The sequence below is a fragment of the Thalia democratica genome, chromosome 9 (assembly GCF_965202585.1).
Source record: "Thalia democratica chromosome 9, ktThaDemo2.hap1.1, whole genome shotgun sequence".
Taxonomy (NCBI): Eukaryota; Metazoa; Chordata; class Thaliacea; order Salpida; family Salpidae; genus Thalia; species Thalia democratica.
Window position 1 is genome coordinate 2,763,492 of NC_139173.1, and position 24,056 is coordinate 2,787,547.

At 23.4% G+C, this 24,056-nt stretch overlaps 1 protein-coding gene across 1 annotated transcript; it reads right to left on the reverse strand.

Moving 5' to 3' along the window:
• Window positions 1-461: 461 nt before the first annotated feature.
• LOC145843972 (ceramide glucosyltransferase-like) lies at window positions 462-23,786 on the reverse strand. The gene is made up of 9 exons (XM_082951270.1): window positions 23,670-23,786; window positions 22,142-22,280; window positions 20,779-20,881; window positions 18,255-18,472; window positions 14,518-14,699; window positions 13,797-13,883; window positions 3,764-3,953; window positions 1,319-1,402; window positions 462-620 (listed from the first exon to the last, which is right to left on the reverse strand). Exons 1-9 carry the CDS (start codon window positions 23,777-23,779, stop codon window positions 534-536), a joined length of 1,200 nt encoding a protein of 399 aa, XP_082807396.1. The 5' UTR covers window positions 23,780-23,786; the 3' UTR covers window positions 462-533.
• Between the last annotated feature and the right edge of the window lie 270 nt (window positions 23,787-24,056).

The window sequence follows — 24,056 nt, forward strand, 5'->3', positions numbered from 1 at the left end:
ACATATTTAATTTTCTCAAGCTAACATAACTTACTTAATTAAGCAAAAACTTTAGTCAAAAATTAATTTTACATGATCTCAATGATACAATTTTAACATACAAAATAAGTATAACTTTCAAACAGATACAAATGTTCTACAATTAATAATTTTTAAGATTAAAATTTACGTTTTTTAATAACATATAAACAATTTTTCATTCTCCCTAAGAAACAGAATTACATTTATATAAATTTTAAACAAATTTAGATTAGAGGAAAAAGAATACTTCTAAAAAAATTCTAACAAGTAGATATTCTTAGACATAGAACAAATATAACTTCGAATAATTTAAATCTTTTTCGAAACCGGTAGAAAGGTTTTAACTAATAAAGATTTTAATTCAATTACAAATTAACAGTTACTATTTTTTATCAAATATTAATTCTTAGCATAAATCATAAACAACTTAACATCAATTTTACAAAAATATATAAGTTACCAAAAAAAAAAAAAACATTTATAACTTTTTTTATAATTAATACTTATTTTAATTAAACAGGTAATACTTCTTCGGCTCTTCCTCCACATTTTAATCTGTATTTTCCTGATTTCCAAGCTAGTGTCGGATCCCATAATGCCTGGAAATAATTAATATAAACAATTATAAAAATCAACAAGTAAAAACATGTAAACAAAGAATAAATAGAATATAATTTTATATCTAAACAAATATAAGTAAATAAATAATAAAAAGCTAACGCCTGAAAATAATTAATATAAACATAAACGAATTTAAACAAATATAAGTAAGTACATAACAATTAGAACTATATAAATGTATACTTATTTTTCTTGTTTTTGAAATATAACATAAGGTGTAAGTAGTTCCCTGATCAGAGAAAAAAAATATATATATAAAAACCTGAAATATAACATAATGAGTTAATAGTTCTCTGATAATTTAAATAAATATAAATATATATTTAAAAACCTGAAATATAACATAAGGAGTTAATAGTTCTCTGATAGTTTAAATAAATATAAACATATATTTAAAAACCTGAAATATAACATAAGGAGGTAATAGTTCTCTGATAGTTTAAATAAGTATAAACATATATTTAAAAACCTGAAATATAACATAAGGTGTTTATAGTTCTCTGATAGTTTAAATAAGTATAAATAAAAATATAACAAAATGAAATATAACATAAGGAGTTAATAGTTCTCTGATAATTTAAACAAATATAAATAAAAATATAACAAAATGAAATATAACATAAGGAGTTCATAGTTCTCTGATAGTTTAAATAAATATAAATAAAAATATAATAACCTGAAATATAACATAAGGTGTTAACAGTTCTCTGATCAGCCAACTTGCAAGAAAATCTTTCTTTGATAGTTGAAGTGATCCGTTCTGAAAATAAAATAATTCTATTTTAAAAGTTAATTAATTTTATTCTAAATGATTTAGAATATAATTGTTTGTTGTAAACAAAAAGCTAGAAAACTATCTTTCATTTAATACATTTTAATTTTTTACGCATAGTAGTAATCTTTACTTTAAATTAATAAAATAGTTACCTTAACTTATAAATGTTTTCTTTACTCAAGATCATACCTCTTTACCTACCATACACGATACAATTTCTATTTTTATTTATATATAAACCTTAGTTCCAATGTTTACATCTAACCTTAGCGTTTTAGTTTCAATTGATATTAAAAAACAATGAAATAATTAGTTTCATCTATCACTTAAAATTAAATTATTCTAACGTGTAAACAGAACATGTAAATGCAAATCAAAACAAACTTTAACCAATATATTGGTCATAAATTATTAGTTTTCAAACTTTAACTTAATGGTAAATAAATATGAATGTATTATCTATACTTGTGAAACAATAGTAACACAATTATACTAGTCCTAAGTACTGAAAATAAGAATTTAAGTGTAAAATGCAAAAAGTATTCAATTAATTGTTTTTTACTATTGAAATTTTGAAGTTAAATTTCGTATATACTTTTTAATTTAAAGATTTTAATTAAACTTTATTTGTAACCATAAAGGTTAAAACTTGCACTTTTTATCTTTAATCAAAACTTATCTCAAAATGAGAAAGACAAAAGTGGAGATACAAACTTTGTACACATATATTAAATTTTAATTTTGTTTATTAAAAAACAGACTTTCGAGAACAAATTAAATATTTCTTGTTTATATGTTTGTAAACAATCTTCCAAAAAAATCAGATAATGTTTTATCACATATTTTCTTTACTTTTTCAGAAAAACTATACTTTATTATAACTTAGAATATTTTATTTAAACACAAAATTACACATAGTTTATAAAGTTTAAAAATTTGTAGGATAAACATTTAAATTTTTCTAAAAAAAGTAAAATGCGTTGATAACAAAAAAAAAAAAAATATTTTTAAATTAAAAATATCTATCAAAAATTAAACAAAATTAAGCTTTAATCCATAAGGGTAAGAAGTATGAATACAAAAATATAAATTAGTTTCAGTTTTAATAAAGTTTATTTTACAATTTTACATAGACTAACTATTTTTTTATTAAGTGATAAAACTACTAAACATAAAAAAATAAGTAAAGCACAAAAATAAAGCTAATAAAGTTACCAGTGTTTTGTGACGTTTTGTTTACGTTGCTTAATCTTTTTTTAAATTAAGTAGACACGTTTTTCAACTAAAATTATATCAATTTTTTGCTGTTATATTTTTTAAAACAATGAAAATGTGTCATAATAAACTTAAAGACTTTAGTTTCCGGTAGAGTAAGTTAATATAAAATAATAAAAAAGTTTTTGCTTTGTGCATAATAAAGTTTGTGATGATTTATTTAAAAGTTATATAAAAAAAAGTTATAATTTGCAGAGGCGTTTCAGTATTTTTGTTTGAATTTTATACAAAATTTGGTTACTTTTAAAAAAACTACATTTGCTTTTACTTTTTAATCAAAGTTATTTTTCGTCTTAAATTTGTATGAAAAATGTTTAAAAAAAAATTATTTGAAACGAATGTTTTTTTTAAGAAATAATTTCAATAATAGGTTTTGAATAAATCTTGTTATAAACAATAAAATTTAAATGTTTTAACATGTTAACACAAATAAATAAAACACGAATGTTAATTAAACGTGATTATGTTTAACAAAAGTTTAAATAGTTCAATATTCTACAATAACATCATATATATGGTGATTTTATAAATGTGTCGTACTGCAAAGCTTTTAATAAATTTCAGGACTAATTTTGTTTTTACTTAAATCGAAAAATACAACTTCTTTTCGATTTAACTGACTTAATGTCAAAATTTAGCTATGAATAAGTATGTAAAAAGTTATAAAACATATATTTATACATTTTATCGAGATTTTTTTCTATTGAGTTGTAGTAATAACATATGATATACTTTATCAGTTTTTTAAATAGAGTTCTATGCATAACTACACTTATATACAAAAACAAATAATTATTAACAAATTATTCAAATAAGTCAATCATCTATTTGTGTTAACAGATTGTTATTAAATTAAAGATTAGTATAAAAAATAATTGAATGTGATAAATATAAGTATCATTTTAAATATCGACTGTCCGAAGAGTACTTAAACAAGAATAAATATAATTAGTTTAACAATAATAAAACCACTAATACAAACTATTTAAATCAAACTTAAGTTTTCCGAAATTTTCAAACTTAAACATGAAAACAAACAAATAAACTAATCAGTAAATTGAAATTAATAACCTCTAACTGTCTGAACAGTATGTAGTCAAACACGACCCAGGCCAGCACGTGGTACAACCAAACCATGAGCGGTTGCCATGACAACAGGTAGTAGCAACCCCATGAAAACAGCACCCCGCTCAGGAAACACTCGCTGAATGGTTCGAGCACGCACACAACTGGCACCATGGCCATGCGGAGTTTCGTCCATCTGAAATAAACAAAACAGTTGATTAAAAATAAACTTTAATTAAATTTCATAGTTTTTTATAATATGTTTAGAACTAATAGTTTTACTCATAACAGGGAAGCCACTTTTTCAAGCTGAAAAACCAATCTAATCAAAAAAAAGTTAATCATCAAACTAGCCTGAATTTATGATAAAAATAGGTAGAAAAAAATTTACTTAAAAAAAATATCCAAAGGTTTATGAAATATACAAAAATTAGCCTAAAAAAACTACGAACCTAAAAACTAGAGTTTTTATATGTTTTGGTAGTTAGAGTTTCTGAGTAAGTGGCAACCCTATTATAACCCTTTTAATAAAATAAATTTTCTTCGACCTATTATTCATTATTAACTATAGTTAGGAAAATACGACTTTAAAAGAAAAAAATATATTTTGATTAACATAAAATAATACTAACTTTTGTACTATTAAATAAGAAAGGTGTAAAAACTACTGTTAGTAAAACTTGGACAGAAAATAATTATCTTTTCTACATGAGGCACATAACTCTCAAATATTTTTTTATGTAAGTGAATTTTTTGATTTACTGACAAGATTACATTAATGACATCTAAATAATTCAAACAATTTAACTGAAAATAATTTGTAGACTATTTCTTTATACACTTATAACTACTAGAGTTTTACTTTACTTATATAAGTTAATGTTTAAGCTTTATATTCATTTATTTTTATACATTACAATCATCTAGTACTACTTTTAAATTTTCAAACACGTAAAATTTAAAAAATTCTTCTTGTTTGTTGTAACCTAAATCTGTGAGTATGTTTAAAAGTACTAAGAGTAACACAATGTAAATGTCAATGTCAATGAAATAAACGAAATAAGGTATGCATTTTCAAAAAACTTGATTATTAATTAAATAATTAGGCTATTTAAAAAAATTACAACCATAAAAAACAAAAAACCATTAACCAGCTCTTTCAACATTAAAATCACAGTTATTCAAACATTTAAATTAGTGTTGTTTTTGTAACAACTAAACACAACGATAAATATGTAGGAGAAATGTGTAAAATTAATTCAAATTGAGAGAAATTCAAAGCATGCCGACATCACGCCAGATCTAGAAACCGCAAAAAATTTATTTTAAAATTCGTGAAACATTTCATTATCTGTTACTATACAGTTGTATTATTTCATTTTAGTGTTTGAAATATTTTTGATACTTTCTTATGTAATGTGAGAATGCGTTATTGTTATCAAACTTGTTGTAAATAACTTATTTATTTCTAAATAATTTGTGCTATCTCTAATGACTTTGTAATATAGTAATTTCTAAAATAATTTTGAAAAAAATTATATCAGTTTTTATCTCTCGTGAAATTTTGTAAATTTTATCAGTATTTTCTTTATGTAAAAAATATTTATGATATATTTCATTATCAAAACATTTTCCTTAGTGATAAATTTGTTCTTTGAAAATATTTAATCAGAGTTTCCAAATGTTTTTAGAAAATTATCTCCAGGTTTTCAAAGTTTCTCCTAGGTTTTTAATATATTTTAAGTTTTAAATTAAGTTTAAGGTAAAAACTGTGTTAAATTGTATAACGACATTAGAAAGATGTATTAAAGCTTCTTTAAATAAGTTAAGGCCATAGGGGTGGGGGTAAACCATGTTTTTTACAAGTTGATCTTATTTTATAGAGTTTTTTCTAACCTTCAAGATGCTTTTTATCGTTTTGAAAAATTCAAATAATTTTTTGAGATATGACCAGTCAAAGTCGGGCCGCATAATAGGTTCCCTATATGAAAACTAAAACAACGAAAAAAGACTATTTCATTTAAAATCTATCTCCTCCTACATTTTTCAAGAAATCTTCTTTAAACTTATACAGTCTAATCTTTATACAATAACAAAAAACGTTACTTTGAAATTAAAAAAAAAAATGTAAAATTTTTTTTTTGGAAAAAAAACACTTTTTTTTATTTTTGTGATAAAATTTTAATTTTTTAAATTACTAAAATTCTTAAGTAACTTTTTTTCCTTTAATATAAGGAACGTTTCCTGAAAATTTGAAGAAGATTGCTTGAAAAATGAAGGAGGAGATAGATTTTAAATGATTTTTTAAATTTCCAAGAAAATTGACCCCAAAAAATTTGCCGTCCATACGTTCGTATCGGAAAACTTTTACAAAAAACTAAATATCTCAAAAGTTAAATGATATTTTTCAATTCTATAAAAATTGGCTTGTAGTTTGTACTTAAAGCTTTCATATAAATGCAAAAGTTAATTTTTGTAAAAAAAAAAATGTTGGACCCCCCTATGGCCTTAAAAAAAAAATATTTTTGATGATGACAAAAATTATCTATACGATAGATTTTTTGTGTCAAATCGAAATTTTACTACTTAAGGGCATAAGAGGGGGGATCCACCTTGATTTTTACAAGTTGATCTTATTTTATAGAGTTTTATTTGAGCTATCAGAAGTTTTTAACCGCTTGAAAAAATTCAAAGTAATTTTTGAGATATGAGAGATCAAAGTCGGTGACCGCAATAGGTTCCTAATGGAAGGCGCAAACTAAAAACGCAAAAAAAGACCATTTCGCTAAAAATCTATCTCCTCCTTCATTATTTAAGCAATCTTAATCAAATTTTTACAGAAAGTATATTATTAAGTTTTAAAAAGATTGAATGCAGGATTTTTTTTAATTTTGAAAAATAAAACTTTTATTAAAAAAAACCAACTACTTTTTTATGTTTTTTGATATAAGTATTTTATTTTTTAATATTTTTTAAATTCCAACATTCAAAGTCTTTTAAACTATAAAAGGAATATTTCCTGAAAGTTTGAGGTCTCTAGCTCAAAAAATGAAGGAGGAGATAGATTTTAAGTGATTTTTTAAATTTCCGAGAAAATTGACCCCAAAAAATTTGCGGTCCATACGTTCGTATCGGAAAATTTTTATAAAAATTACAATATCTATAAATAATATATTTTTATTCTATAAAAACTGGGATGTAGTTTGCTTTTGAAGCTTTCATATAAGATGCAATGTTATTTTTAGTAAAAAAAAATGTTGGAATCTCCTATGCCCTTAACATGTTAAAGTTGTTTTAAATTCTAGGTATTTTAGTTTTTTGTTCAAAATTTCTCAAATTCCAGGGTTTTTGGCAACCCTGTGTTTTAAATTTTCTGCCAATGAGTTTGTAATTTATTTTCTGTTTTCTTAGTTCTCTAAATTTCAGTATAACTTGTAAATTAATTTTAAATATTTTTATTATATCCAGCATGTTTTATGTAGAATAGAGTTTGTAAAATATTTATTATACTTTCGTACCTACATATCTTAATAACCAAAAATATTTAAATTACAACTTGTAAATCCTTTTTATTTTTTCTACGATCTACTTTAATTTTTAATAATTTATATCTTTAATAAATGTGCTATTTTTATGCCATAAATATATCAATATTTATTTTATTACAACTTTTAAAAACTTTTTTACAATTTTTGTAAACTGTAGCTTTTTATATGTTTAATAAATATAATACATTTATACTTTAACTCTGTTGATATCTTACTATCACTTGTAAAATTTATAATTAATTTTTATATTCAATAAGAATTTAATGTTTTAACAGTAGTTATAAACTAAGATGTATGCATTTTATTTTGTAGTTGTTATTTAAAGTAGTTTTTCACGTTTTTTAAACGTGAACATGTATGACTTTAATATGAAAACTTCGTGAATTTTATCAAAGGAAAAAGGTCACAAGTTATATAAACTTCATCTACTTGATATTTGTTTGATTTATCAATCATATCACCTCAAGATAGTATACACTTTTTACAAACTCATACTAGGTACAAACTAGGTACAAAATATACTTAAGGATAATTTTTAATTTTTGTAAACTATACAAAATGTGAAAGGTTGTATCAATGTTTTATTTATGTTGGTGGTGATAGTATATTTTACAACAATTTTATTAAATTCCAGTAATAAAGAAACTTTTAAATAAAATAAGTCTTCTTCCACCGATGTTTAAATTACTTTAGAAATAAAAGTTTTAGAAAGACCTTGTAGTATTTATGAAAACTTATAATACTTTTTTACATACAACATAATTTTTCTAACAAATTTGATAGATAAAAAATAGTGTTGTTGCAATTACAATTAATTACTAAATAACACCTAAACATTTAATGAATATTTTTTATTACGTTCAAACAATATTTTAAACTAAAATATGGTTAAATAGTACAACTTTTCAGTATTTATGATATGCGTTAAAAATTACAACATTCAAATTTAAAAAGATATAATAATTTTATATAAAAGCAGACGAGTATATTCATTCAGCATCATATTGCAAAGTTATACGTCATATTACCAAATTTGTGTCATAATACTTCATGTCTACTCAAATTTTATTATGTATTTATATCAAGTTGAAAACTAAATTTATAAGGTCAAAATTTTAAAATAAGCACAACATTTAAAACAGCATATATATTATTGCAATTAAAGTATTTGTTTGTTTATTAAAATTTTTAAGGTTTTTAGAATCTTATGAATAGAAAATATCTACTTTAAGTAAGAAAAACAGCAGAATTCTTTACAATAAAATAAAACATTAATCTAAAACAAACTGAATAGATCAAAACTTAAATGTAGTAGCTAAACAATTAGCATAGATTAATTACTAAACAACCATCTTAACTGATTATTAAATAGTTTTGTGTGTGAAACTAAATACTGTGATATTTATTTTTGACTACAAAACAATATTAAAGTGTACAAACCGGTTCGAGAAGTAACTAAAGTTTTCTTCAGTTACAGGTTAACTAGTTTTTAACGATCTTATGCAACAATAAATTACTTTAAAACAGATATATTTAACCGATAATTATAAATTTATTTAATCCGTCAAAACAAACTAAGCTATCTATTTAAAAATAAGTAGACCTTATAAGATTGAAGCACAACCATACAAAAATGAAGCTTTAAAACAAAATATTAAAAGTTGTTTTCAAAGAACTTACTTAAGTTTAAACATCAACAACAAAACAAACAAAATAATAACAAGTATTTAGTTGTAATAAACAACGATGATTGAAAACAGACTTTTCAAAGATCAAAGTTTTAAACCACAACACATTTAATACATATATTGCTAATTGAAAACTTGCTTGCTAAATGTACTGATAAAGCTTGGTGTTTAAATACTGATATAAGAACTTTAATTTAAATACAAATTATCATAAAATTCAAGTAAGAACTGATTAACTTTATCGAATACATTTATTAAACAGATGTATTGAGTATACTAAATATTTGAAAAAGATAAAATGTATAATAAAACATTAACAAAATATAACAAAAACATTGTTAGATAAATAATTAATACTTTATATTTTAACTTAATACAAGTCATTTTCTTTAAGCAATACACTAAAAACAAATTGCATTGATAAATAACAATGAAGCTTTTTGGGGTTCTAAACTTTATTACATGTCAATTAATAATTAGAAAATATTTATCAAATTTTGAACACCGTGTTTTACTTTATTTAAACTCATTTTAAATAATAACAACTAAATTCAGCTATTCTGTTTTGGTAACTTTATTAATCGTAAGATAATTGTTTTATCATTACAAATACTAACAAAAATTAGATCAGTTGTTTTATATCTGTCAAACCAGAATTTTAGCTCTAAAGTTATCTTGAGTTCTTACATTTATAACTGTCTTTCCAAATACAAAAATAACTATAACTATTTCATTATTATCGAGAGTAAGAAAAGATTGACACTAAATAAGCTTTAATCATTCTATTTTAATTGGTGATTAAAACGTAACAACAATTATTTAGTTTTATAATTGCTTAACATAACACTACTGATTTTCTTAATTACCAGTAATAACAAATGTTCATAAAATAGTTAAAAAAACAGTTTGAAACAAAATAGCATTTATTTGAAACAAGCCAATACTCGTAAAATTTAAATATTGTGTAAATAAAATGTTTTAATTATGTGTAAAACGACGCATTTAGAAGTAGTGGTTTTATGGATTGTCACGTATAAAACGCTAGTTAATTTTGGATTAATGTCAAATATTTATTATAACATGTGCGTTTGACAAGCCGGTATAATTCAACTTTATTTAATTCATTTGCTGTAAATTTAAGTCGATAACTTGAATTACAACTCTGCACTTAATGTACAAAACTATTATTCGGTGTCAAGAAATTTCATTATTCATTATTAAGGTATTGGTTTATTTATTTAATTAAACTAAATAATAATATTTTAACTGTTACTTGTTATTTTGTTTTTATTTTTGGAACACATTGTTATAAATACACTTAATTATACCAGTAGAAATAAAACTCTATTTAAACTTGATTTTTTGTGGTTTATTAACGTATTGCTCTAATGATATAAATAAATCTTTAATATATTTTCACTGTTTAATCTATAAGTAAAAACTAAACTAATTTCCACATGATACAATTAAAGGTTTAAAAACTGAAAAAAATGCTATTCAAATCTAACAAAAAACACACTGTTTGATTTGAGTTTACAAAATTTACATATGTTTTTATGTTTTATAGTGAGGAGTGTTCTATCTACAAGTTAAAATATAAAAATGTTCTAGTAATTATAAAGCAATTTGAAAAAAATAAAAACAAGTAATTAGCAGAAACAACAAATGTGTTTATGGGGAAAATATTTATTCAAATATTTCGCCTAGTCATTATTATCTGCTGAAATTTTATGAGATTTTTGAAAGGTATAAGATTGAATTACACACCTTTTTATTTGACTTTTATTTTGTTAACCAGATTTTTTAGGGCAGAGTTTTTAAGCATGACTGTGTTATATTTATTAATACAGTTTTAAACAAAGTCAAATTAAACAAAACTTTACATTTAAATCAACTCAGTTCAACTGAAAAAATTTTTTACAGATTTTTAGTTGTTTAAAATTAGATGCTTTTTTTTTAAGTAATAGTTTAACATTTATTAAAGAAAAAAAAATACTTTATTGAAAAAAGATATTTTATTGAAAAAAAATATATATCTATTTCAAATAAACACCGAGTATGTTTTTTATCAAGTATTAAAATTTTTATTTTATTTATTTTATTTTATTTATTTTATTTAGGTAACAAAATTTTATTTTATAAACACAACAAATAACAACAAGTTAGAAGTAAAAAAGTTAAGAAACAAAAATAAAGTAAAACTACTTTATTTGTGCCCTTTAAATTTTTGGTACTTTTTTGACATTAAACAAAAATATTAAAACATTTTGAAAAAAGTTACAATTTGTAATCTTAGCTTATAAACGTATATGCTTAAAATAAATTTTTTAGGTCAAACATTTTCTAATTCTGATTATTTCTTTTGTTGTGGCAATTGAAAAACTGGAACAGCTTTGTTACTTTGAACTAATTATTTACATAACATATGACTTATATATATATATATATATGTATATATATGGTTTTAAAGGTAATCTTGATAAATTACAATTTTCATGTAGGTAATTTTTCAATATGTGTTAAATTTAACTTTTATAAATTAATTTTAATCTTTTATGTAGGTTACAACTAAACACAACTTTTCACATGTAATACTTTCTTCATTTGTGCTTTAAGTTAAATTTATTTAAAAAATATTCATAACCCACATAAAGTACGTATGAAGAAATACAATTTAAATTAAGTTCAAAATATCCATGATACAAAACAAATATTTACATGTATCGTCAACGTTACAAGAGAAATAAATAATTTACTTTTTGTTTGTACAATTTTGTTTGATCTTCAAATTTGACTTTGGTCTTTTTATAAATATTAAGTAACTTTTGTTTTTAAAAATAAATCCAAACCTTTAATGTTTTAGGATACAATATTTAATGTTTATACTATAGATTTTAAAAAAACTTGTGAATTCATGCAAAATAAATACTAATTGGCTATTTATTGTAATTCTTACTTTATAAATACAAAACAAAATCAAATAATTTTAAACAAATATTCTAACATGTTTTATTTTAAGTTTAAATATGTTTAAATAAACTTTTAAATACACTTTATTTTTAGATCTCATAAACTTTGGTCTAAATAAACTAAACAAACTTTGAAATAACAGATGAAAAATTAAAAAACATGTGTTAATCATTTAAAGTTTTATCAAAATATTGTTTATATGCATAAATACAAAATATAAATCAAAGAATTCATTGATATTTTTCATAAAACTCAAAATTCAATAGAAAAAAAAAATTAAATAAAACTTTTTATAAAACACATTATGATGAAATTTATGACAAATAGTTTAAAACACATGGTGTTTTAACATTCACACGTGTAAAATAAAACACTAAAACAGATTAAATTGTATTAACTACCACATACCATTTATATGAAGTCATAAAAACACTTCAAACAAATTTTACTGGTTTCTCATATACTTTCACTTATTCGTCATTAAAGTTTCAAAAATTTAAAGTATATAAAATCTAAATACTTATGTTTAAACTCAAAAAACATTTTTTTTTTCTAACTCAAATTTATCATCTTATAATCATATTATAAAGTTAAATATAAACTTATAATCATATTATAAATTTAAAATTTCATTTATTTCAAATGAATAAAAGCTACTTTGTGAAGACATATAAAAAATAGATTTTATTTCAGCCGTTTTATAAATTTCTACTTTTTAACATTAGCTCCATTAACAATACATTTACTTAACGTAGTAAATATTAATTAATCAAAACGTAAATTTTAACTGATAATTTTATACCAAAATTTCAGGAAAGTAATCTCATTAATTTATATTGCATAACACACAAAACTTTGTTATTGTTACTAATTATTTTATTATTATTATAAAACATCAGTTTAAGATAAAACTTTATCAAAATATAATTTAAGTTTATTGAAATATTCCCGCTAGGCAGCACACATAAGTCTTTTACTAATAATTAAGTTTGAGATCAAGTAACATAAGTTTCAATATCTTATGTAAAATCAAAATAAATCTTATCAAAGTATAGTGACCCCCATAGTAACATGAAATGGGCAAACAAGACGCCTAGTTTGTCTTTGTGTCGTCATAATAACCTTTATGTGATGTCACAATAAACTCTTTGTTGATCGATTTCATTGTACAAAAAAATTACATAAAAAAAACAAATTTTATATTAAGCAGATCGTGTTAATCATAGAAGATGCTTAATTCTTTTCGGATATTTTGTAAAAAAACATGAAATTTTATTGAAGTTTCCGAAAAGTAAATTAAGATTAAATTTTCTTTAGTTTAGAATCACTTTTTTTCATAAGCTAATATAATATAAATTTTAAATTCGATTTATTATATATATGTGAAACTAGAAACATATATATAGCAGAAAAGTGGTAAATATAAAAGTTGAATATTTCAAAATTTTAAAACCTGATTGACGTGACAGTTTTATTATTTTATTTTATGTGTTGTTTATTTATTAAGCAATAAACACTGTTGTTTGGTTTTTATTTTTACTTTATTCTAATTAAAGTTGAGTAAAACCTAAAGATCTAATAAATGAAAAAATAAACAACCTACAAAATACCAAGTTATAACTAGAACTTCTTGGCGTTCAAAGTCTATAATTGTTACAATTAAACATTTTTAACAGCAAACCACAACCTTGCTATTGGTTAAGAATTAGTATTATTACTGATTGCTATTTAAAGATACATATTTTCAGTATAAATATAGTTTTTATAATCAGCAACATAATACAAAACTTCAATATTAATGTAAACAAAATGTTTAAATATTATAAAACAAACCTGATCATTCTATCCACGAAATTTCTAATTCCATAAACTCCAGAATTTTGAAGTGCAGGATAAGAAGCTAGTTGCATTTTGTAGCCTCTGTAAATAAATTAATTAAAATAAATAGTTAGTTGTGTTAAAAACTTTCTGTAATTAGTTGTATTTTGTTATATTATACATTTTTATTGTATAAGCATTCTGAAGAGTAGGGTAAGATGCTAGTTGCAATTTGTAGCCACTGTAGACAAAAAATAGGTTAACAAATAAAATTTTAATTTATTGTGTTAATATTTGTCTGTAATTATTTGTTTTTTTTTCACGCTATTTCTTTTTATTTAAAAAGCTTGAATAACTTGATAAAATTCTAATCGCATTTATTAGCCACTGTAATAAATAAAAACAAATATTATAGATAGTTGTAAACGTAGATATCGATGTTTTTAATAAAATTAATTAATTGTGTTTGTTGATAGCATTATGATTTTTATATTTTTTATAATTATGATGTTTCTATAACAAAAGTAAACTAATTATATAACTTAAGCAATAATCCACCCTTCTGCAAAAATCTTTGTCATGAAGTTAAATAAGGCAAATATGTACATTTAAAAAGGGAAACAACTTACTAAATAAAAATAAAATTTCAAAAAACTTCGCCATACAGTAAATAATAAACCATACTTCAACAACTTAAAAAAAAATTAATAAAACATCAATCTAATAAACAACCCACCCTTCTGCGAGGAATTTCGCCATGAAGTAGTCCTCGGCAATGTACTGACTCAGTTTTCCGAGTCCGCCCAACGCGTCTTCGAAGTAATCTTTCCTCAGCAGTGTGGACATGCCAGTCATGCAGATGGTTCCCGACATGTGAGCGCCGACGTATATCCGAGTGTGCTGGGTACCGAAGTACACCTGCGGAAAACAGTACGGTATGCAAAAAATGAAACTTATAAATAGCTAAGGAAAACAGTAAGGCGCATTATCGAGGTATACAAAAAATTGTATATATATATATATATATATAGCTGACATGGATGGCAGCCTGTTGTGTTGAGAATCTAAAAACACCAGTGAAAATATCATAAACAAAAACATTGGCAAAAGTCTACAGAAGACTGCAAGTTTTTCAATCGTGGCGTACTTATTAGTCTTAATAAGGACGGACACCGGTCTCAGTCTACCGAAAGCTCGTGGTCTGATGATCGAATCGTGAAAACATTACAAATAGAATAAACTGAATAATTTTCTAACATGTGTGGAAACCTAACTAATGTGTAGCGCCTGTGAAACATAATATAAAATGATCATAATTAAAAATACTTTATACATATTTAGTACAACAATTTTAAAGGTGAAATAATTAAAATGAGTATATATGGATTGATTTTAAATGAATGAGGTGTCAAAGTGTACCTCGGAAATATTTAATAGATAATAATTGGATAAAAGTAACATTATGCACGATTGAAATGTACCACCCACGTATACTCCGGTGTGTGGAGTTCCGAAACATACTTGAGAGACAACAAGTAATGAAAGAAAACTTGATTGTATCTGAATTTGTTTGAAATATTTGAATCATTATATATCCAACCTACGGGCGTCTTAATTGGTCACGTTGTAAAGTTGAAGTGTATAAAGAAACTTTGCATGAAGATTAATGTTGCAAACTCAGCTGTAACATGTTTACCTTAACTTATACTTAACTAATACTTATCTTAAATATTAAAACAGCATGTTTATTAATTGTCAAAAAAGCCGCTAAAATAAATAGATGAAATTCAAGGTTCTAATTTCAACAATATCATTTCAAGTTTTTACTTCAAACTTGAAATACAACAAAGTAGATTGTACTGACCGGGGTTGCAACTCGTTTTTTCAAAACTTTTTCCACGTTTTCCAAATTTAATCAAGGTTTTTTAAAAGTGAACATTTTTGGGTCTATTTTTAGTTTTAAGTTAAGTTTTATGTAAGAAACAGTGTTACATAGTACAAAAATATTGAAAAGATACTGCAAAGTTACTTTAAATGTGTGTTTTAATAAAAAAAATTTGATGATGACAAAAAAATCTTATTTATATGATAGATTTTTTGTGTCAAATTTAAATTTTAGTACTGAAAATGTTAAAATTATTTAAAATTCCAGGTTTTTCCAGGTTTTTTTGAAAATTTCTTGAATTCCAGGTTATTTTTGCCTAAATTGTCGAATTCCAGGTTTTTCAAGGTTATTCCAGGTAAAGTGGCAACCCTGGTATAAACACTTAATATTTTACAAATTAACTTCTAAGCAGCAATTAAAAGGTAACCTTTAATAAAACCATTTTTATTTACATTTTTTAAAAGAATAAAATTAAGTGGTATCAATTAATTATTTAAACTTTAAACACTTAACTTTTATAACCTTCAAAACTGCTAAACTACATGTTATTTTAACTATTCTTTCAACTGAATTACTTTACTTGGAGCTCAAGTACATATAAACTACTTGTCCTTATACATTGACCTTGTATACCAAACTTTTAAGGATATAGTTATTAAACACAGTAGGTTAAAATCATAGTAAAAATATCCTCTTATAGAGAAAATAATTACAAAATCATTTAAAACATTTTTTCAGATTTAACACAAATTTCATGTGTTTACTGAAATATATGTTTCCTGGGTGTAACTACTACATATCACCATGTTGCTTTTTACCGGGAAAACATTAAACTCAATCATGCGTGAACGAAAATTAAAAAGATTACATATGTTATTTTTTATTTATTGTTTGCAAGCTATTGTTTTAAATAAATCAAAAGACTTCTATATTCATGAAGTAAAAAGTTTTATGAAACTGGAATACAAATTAATTTAACAACTAGTAAATAGAGTATTATAATGTTCAGCTTTCCTCAACAGCTTATTATATAAATTAGTTATGAGGTACCAACATTTAACATAGAACAAACAATGTAAAAAAATATTATACGAGTGAAAATAAAAAGTACTAAAAGAAAGTGATATTTAAAATTAAAATTACAAAAAAAAACCATACTTGAAAAACTAAAGTAGTTTTTATCAATATAAAACTGTGTTTAGGTATCATCAACTAAAATATATTTATTTTATGTAAGATTTTCTAGAAGCTTGTATAACTAGCAGTTATTTTACTAAATGAGTCATATAATTACGCCAGACAAACGTATAACTTATTAAAACGTTCAACAATATTTGTAATTCTTAAAATGAGTAAATATATATATTTGTTAAAATTAATTTAGTTTTAAACATTATTAGAGCAAAAAATTCATTTTATTAAACCGCCATTTGTAAGTACTTTAAAAAGCAATTAGTAGGTAGCTTTTTGTTAGTTTGTTATTAAATATGAAGTTTTGAAATTAAGTTAATTGTTTTCTAAAACCACAAACTAAACATTATGATGATTACATACTTGAGTGATTCAAGTTGAACAGTTAGTAAACACTGGTCTAAAAACTGTAGTTTTCAGTAATCAAAATTTTCTTGTTAACTTTTTTTTAATATAAACTGATTACAATGATTACAATTTATTTAATAAATTACAACTGAATACTTTATATAAATTAAATATATTTACCATTGTATTATTTATGGGTAGGTGTCTCTTTTGCACGAGGGTACACTTTTGCACGGCAACTCTTTTGCACGAGCATCATTTTAGCACAAGGGGACACTTTTGCAAGTAGGGTCACTTCTGCACAAGTGGACAATTTTACATCGCGACTTTTTTGCACGAGGGGACACTTTTGCACAGCGTCACTTTTGTACAAAGGGTCACTTTTGCCCAAAGACACTTTTGCACAGGTTTAAAATAATGTTTCATTAACTTTAATTTTTGTTTTTTATAATCTATTCTGTTTTTACTGTTTTTTTTTTTTGGTTAAAAATTTTTATTAGGTATATTATTTTTTCTATAACTGTTACCTCTAGCCCTAACTCCCGTCAGTATTTATTTTCTTTTTTTGTTTTTTTATTAGTATATTTATTTTTTGCTTATAGTTTTTTTTTTGTAATTTTTTTTTTGTATTTTCACTACCAATTCAACCACTAACCCTTACCCTTGGTCAGTAACTTTTTTTTATTAATTAATCTTTTTATTTTTTTTAGTTTTTATTTTTTTTTTTATATACTTTTTTACTCTTGTGCAATAATGACCCTTCGTGCTAAAGCAGTGACCCTCCGTGCAAATTAATCGCCTTGCAAAATTGTCGACTCGTGCAAAGGTGTCCCCTTGTGCTAAAGTGAAGCTCATGCAAAATTTTCTCCGTGCAAAAGTGACCCGTTCCCATTATTTACATAAACTTATATACCAATACAATTATCAATATCACAAGTACCATCTCAACATAATTAAAGAAACCCTTCCTATTAGCAGTGTGTGGGACAAACATGCATATAAAATGACATATTTGTAACCACAAAATACACTTAACAAAAACAACATACCTTTTCAACATAACTAGAGAAGCCCTTCCTGTTAGCGGTGTAGGGTACGGCGTGCACTAGGGCGATCTTGTCACCTTGGATCTTGCACACCATGTCTTTCAACGTGAGCGGGTGAACCCTCACACCCGAGTCGCAGATCCAGAACAGATCGTGCTGCATCTTCTCGTACCCGGGTATCAGGTTGTTGATCTTCGGATTCGCTCCTACTTTTGAGCCGCCTTAATGAAAAAACATTTAGAAATTTTATAAAATATTAAGATCAGGTTGTTGATCTTCGGATTCGCTCCTACTTTTGAGCCGCCTTAATGAAAAAACATTTAGAAATTTTATAAAATATTAAGATCAGGTTGTTGATCTTCGGATTCGCTCCTACTTTTGAGCCGCCTTAATGAAAAAACATATAGAAATTTTATAAAATATTAAGATCAGGTTGTTGATCTTCGGATTCGCTCCTACTTTTGAGCCGCCTTAATGAAAAAACATATAGAAATTTTATAAAATATTAAGATCAGGTTGTTGATCTTCGGATTCGCTCCTACTTTTGAGCCGCCTTAATGAAAAAACATTTAGAAATTTTATAAAATATTAAGATCAGGTTGTTGATCTTCGGATTCGCTCCTACTTTTGAGCCGCCTTAATGAAAAAACATTTAGAAATTTTATAAAATATTAAGATCAGGTTGTTGATCTTCGGATTCGCTCCTACTTTTGAGCCGCCTTAATGAAAAAACATTTAGAAATTTTATAAAATATTAAGATCAGGTTGTAAGAAAAAAAAAGTTTGTTTCATAGAACTTTTTTTTAATGTTGAAGTAAATTTGTTTATCTTCGTATATGCTCCTAATATTGAATTAAACATACTACTTTTTATAGAAATATAAAATATATTTTGATGGTTGCTTTAAACTTCAAACTTTAATACTAATTTAAACTGTGTTAATTAAGATTAAAATATTTGGACTAGGAATTGTATCTTTATGATAGGGTTGACACTTGTGAAAATAAATCAAATTCATTTTAAATCAAATGTGTGAAAAAACTCATTCAATTAATGTCAAAATCAATTTTAACTGAAATTTAATCTTGATAATAAGTTATCTATTTTTAGGTTTGCGCCAATCTTGGAATATCCATTGAAACAAAATTAAAACATATCAGATTCGTTATTTTCAACCGCCTTTAAAACGTACCGTGAAAAATTTTAGGGTCAACTTGTTTAATTTTGGTATAGCACTCACTTGTGAGCTTTAACTTTTAATGAAAAATTGAGTGCTTATTTTGAGTGTTTGACATTAAAACAGTATTTGATTAAAAATAAAAACATACTTAAACTGATTTTATTTCTATTACAATCTTGAAAACGGCTTTAAATAAGTATTTCTATTGATAGTATTAATAAAATGTTTTCACTTAATATTTTATTTTTCCAGTTTGAAAAAAAAAACTACAATATTTCAAGCTTATAGTCAACTATAAGAGATCTTCAGTTGTTGAATAATTCTTATTAAAATAGAATCCAAGAAAGTAGTTGTCAATAAAAATAATCCGCTACATAAGAACTTTCTATTTTCAATTTTTTGATGTGTATTTTATAAAAGTTATGACTTAAGGCAATAAAAGATGTTGTGTGAATTACAAAACAGTTGTCAACATCAAAAAACACTTAAACAAACAAATAATTTCATTTCAGTCAGCATTAGCAACAAAATTGCTTACAACGAACGAAAAGTTTAATTATTAACTAAATTTCAAAGTTCAGTAGTGATAATAACAGCTTTGAAAGTTACTAAAAATATCAATTAAAACATTTTACCAAAACTATATATAATAACAGTGAAACCAAATTACTTTTTATTTTTACATAAATTTATGTTAGTTTAACTTTTTGTTGTTAAAACCTTAACTATAATACTTGTTTTAATCAAAACAAATCTATTAAAAAATATTTAAAAGCTTGCTTATAACCACTTTAAAAATCAGTGTAATTAAATAAATCATAAATTAAGCATTAGAAAAAATTAAATATCCTATAAATTTTATAAACCACAACTTTAATAACCATTAAACCAAGTAACCTAACTACTTTTTTGAATTAACAACTTTTTTATTAAATCATTCAAGAAGTATATTTATTTTTCAAAATCTGCTTTAAAATAAAACTAATTATATAACATTGGTTCTTTCCTTTCCCAAAAACATTAACATAGAAGTTACAATATTCTATAAATATTAGAATTTACACATAGTTAAAATTTATTATATATTCATTAAACAAAACCAAAAATTATACATAGAAAAATCAATAATTGAAAAGGTTTAACCCATTTTTTAAATCGAGTTATAAATATTAAACTAATGTTTTTTTGACACTCTAAAATATATACATTATTAATGCTAACCAATTCAATCCAGATATTTTTAGAAGTTAAGTTACTTATATTATGAACTTTAAATAATTTAATTAATGATTTCTTATTTAATTTAACACTTAAATATATATTTTATTTATTAATATTAATACTAACCACTAGCTACCCAAGCATTAACTTGTGGATATTTAGAAATTAATTGGTTGACTATCTTGTTCGCTGGATCCGACTCTTCTGATATGCAGAATATTAATTCGAACTGAAAATTATATGAAAAGTTAACATCATACAATACAACGTTTAAAACACTTCTCATAATATTAACAACTATTAAAAAAATAATAAAAGCTTCAGTTGGATGTATAGAGTATTATTTCGAACTGAAAAATGCAATACAAATGTTTTGAAAAGCTAACAATTTAGTTTAAAAATCATATTTATAATATCTAAAACAGAGTTAATACTAAATGATTTTTTTTTGTGTATTATAAATTTTTGTGTACAAAGTATATTTTAATTAAGGGTATGTCGGATCAAACATTTTTTAAACTAATATTGGTTCTTATTTAAAAGCATATAGTAAACACTATGAATGTTAATTATATATATTGTTTAAAACTATAATCGTTTATATTTTTTTTAAACTGCAATTAAGTTTTGAGATACAAATAGTTTTGTAAAAAAAATCCTATACAACCATATGAAAAAAATCATGGCTTATTTTCAATGGATTTTGAAAAATTCACTAAAACTGTATCTCCTCATTCATTTTCAAAGTAACATACAGCTAATTTTTAGCAAATTTTTTCTTAGATATTAACTTTTTATTATTAACTATTTTATAAATTTATAACAACTTATATGAAGCAGATTTAAAAAAATATGTATGACAAAAAAAATAAACTTTAAATTTGTTGGTGAATTTGTTATTAAAAATAAACAAAATCTGTTTTCTACAAGCTGTTAAAATTTTATATACTTCTTGGAGACTACTTGGAGAATTTTTTTGAAATAATTGCTGAAAAAACTAAAGGATGAAATAATTTTTTATTGGTATAGTCTATTTTTCCTTATAAGTTTGCACATCCCATAAAGAGCCTATTAATTTTTCTAAATTTGATAACTTATATCTAAAGAGTTACTTAAAATTTAAAAAACAGTAAAAACAACTGGTAGCTTGGTTTTTTATGTAAAAATTAAAACTAACTTCAAAAAAATGTTTACCCCCTATCCTAAAGTAAGTTCATACAAAGATTAAGTTAGATATATAACCACTAAATGTGAAAATCGAACTTTGCAACTACATTTAAAGGAATTTATCTTAATTTGTGTAACACATTAACTTATCAAACTAAAAACAAATATTTTAATCAAGTTTATATAAGTTAATAAAGTGTGTAACTTTTTAACTAATTTAGATGCCTAATCACTGACTTCAAAATATTACTGTTTTTGATACATTTCAGTTTTCATTATGTTTTATATATGTATTTGTGATAAAACAAAAAAAAATACATACCTCAGGATAGTCGAGGTTGAAAAAAGTTTCCAAATTATCTTCTAAGTGAGGATCCGCACCTTTAAGAGGTTTCAGTATGGAGACTCCTTTCAGCTGAGATTTCATTAGTTCACCAGGTTTCTTATTCAACTTTAATTTCCTGTTGTTTTATTATTTATTTTAACTTATGTTTTCAAGCATTTTATTTATTTCAGCTGAGATTTCATTAGTTCACCAGGTTTCTTATTCAACTTTAATTTCCTGTTATTTGTTGTTCAATTTTAACAACTACTTATAATTATTTTATTTTTTTAACTTAGATTCCGTCAAATCTCCAGGTTTCTTGTTCAACCATTTTATTTTTTGTTTTTTTTTATCTTAAATTTCTTGTTCTTTGCTTAAAACATATTTGAATAAAAAAAAATCTAATTTGAAAATTGCCTCCTTAACTTTAAAGCAACCACTTAAGAGCAAATACAGCAAGTTTAAAAAATAAAACTTTTTAATTGGTGAATTTAATCTTAACATACTTACATTACTAGTTCTTATACAATACATCCCAACAAATTAAGCTAAATCACTGTCTTAAAAGCTTAATTTCAACAATGTAAAGTTCTCAACAATTTTTTTAAGAAAATAGTAAGTGTTGGAAAAAAAAAGTTTTTAAATGTGCCAAGTTCTTAAAACATGCATAACAATTTGCTTAAATGTTGGTTTGAAACAACACAACTTTTTTTACATTTAATTGTATATATTATTTCAAAATAATCCCTAAACTAGTTTATCTAGTTTTTTTTTTATATTTCATAAACTTATATAATGTTTACCAGTGACAAAACTTACTGAATAAAATTTATTGGTAGTATTGAAAAAATTATGTATAATATAGAAAATTTCACAAGCAATTTTTTTTTGCATTTTGTAAATAAGAATGTTTACACAGAAAAATTTTAATAAATAATAGATTTTTTTATGCATTAAATATTTTTTTAGAAATCCAGATAGTACTTAATACTTAAAAAGAAAACTTATGCAGATGTGTTAGTAAGGATTTTTATTTGGTAAATTAAAAATACTAGTTATGTTTATTGTCTTACTATTAATAGAAACACAACAAAAATACCAAAACTAATAAATATATGTTGGCAAGGCTAATAATTTGATAAGTATATTAAATGTCGTTTTATAACTGTATTGTTTTTAAATAAAAATAAAACAAAATACCAAAATAAAGTGGTATATGTTTGCATGGATAATAGTTTTATATATACATTAAATTCTAACTATTAGAAAATAAATTTAAGCGTTTGTTAACAAATATCCGAGCAAAACAAGTTCACTGGAATATAAAATATAATATAGTAACATACAGTACAAAAGTAATTTCTTGATTTTCATAGCTCTGTTGAAGTGTTTTAACCCTTAAACATACAGAAACATCTGTTATTATAATAAAGAAAGTATATTGTTTATTTTGTTACAATTACAATAAATTTTATTTGTTTATTGTTAAAGTCTTAAAATCACAATAAAATAAAAATAAACTAACGCGTAAATGTTGGCAAGAATGTGCATTGCAAATAAAAAGAACTCCAACACCATACCAAAGCAGGCAAGTCCGTATACAGTGTAAGTTGTGCACAAGATGAACAATGACATTTTATTATATAACCTGTTGAAATTTCAATGTACAATAAACTTGGACATATTTAATTATTATAAAAACTGTTGTATAAAACTTAATACAAGATGAACAATTAAATTTAATGTAAGTTAAACAAGGATATATATGATTATTAATTAAAACAAAATCTTATATATTTAAACCAAATATTTTTTTTTTAACTCAAAATAGTTTATTACACTATAATCTGTTGAAATTAATAAATTTCAATGTAAAATAAACTTGAACATATTAAATTATTCCAAAACTGTT

Excerpts from the sequence above, each read along its gene's own strand:
- LOC145843972 (XM_082951270.1), bottom strand. The coding sequence starts at position 23,779 with ATGTCATTGTTCATCTTGTGCACAACTTACACTGTATACGGACTTGCC. Across the intron at positions 13,884-14,517 it reads GCGAAATTCCTCGCAGAAGG|AGGCTACAAAATGCAACTAG; the intron begins GTGGGTTGTTTA and ends ATTTATTTACAG. Across the intron at positions 3,954-13,796 it reads TTCGTGGATAGAATGATCAG|ATGGACGAAACTCCGCATGG; the intron begins GTTTGTTTTATA and ends TGTTTATTTCAG.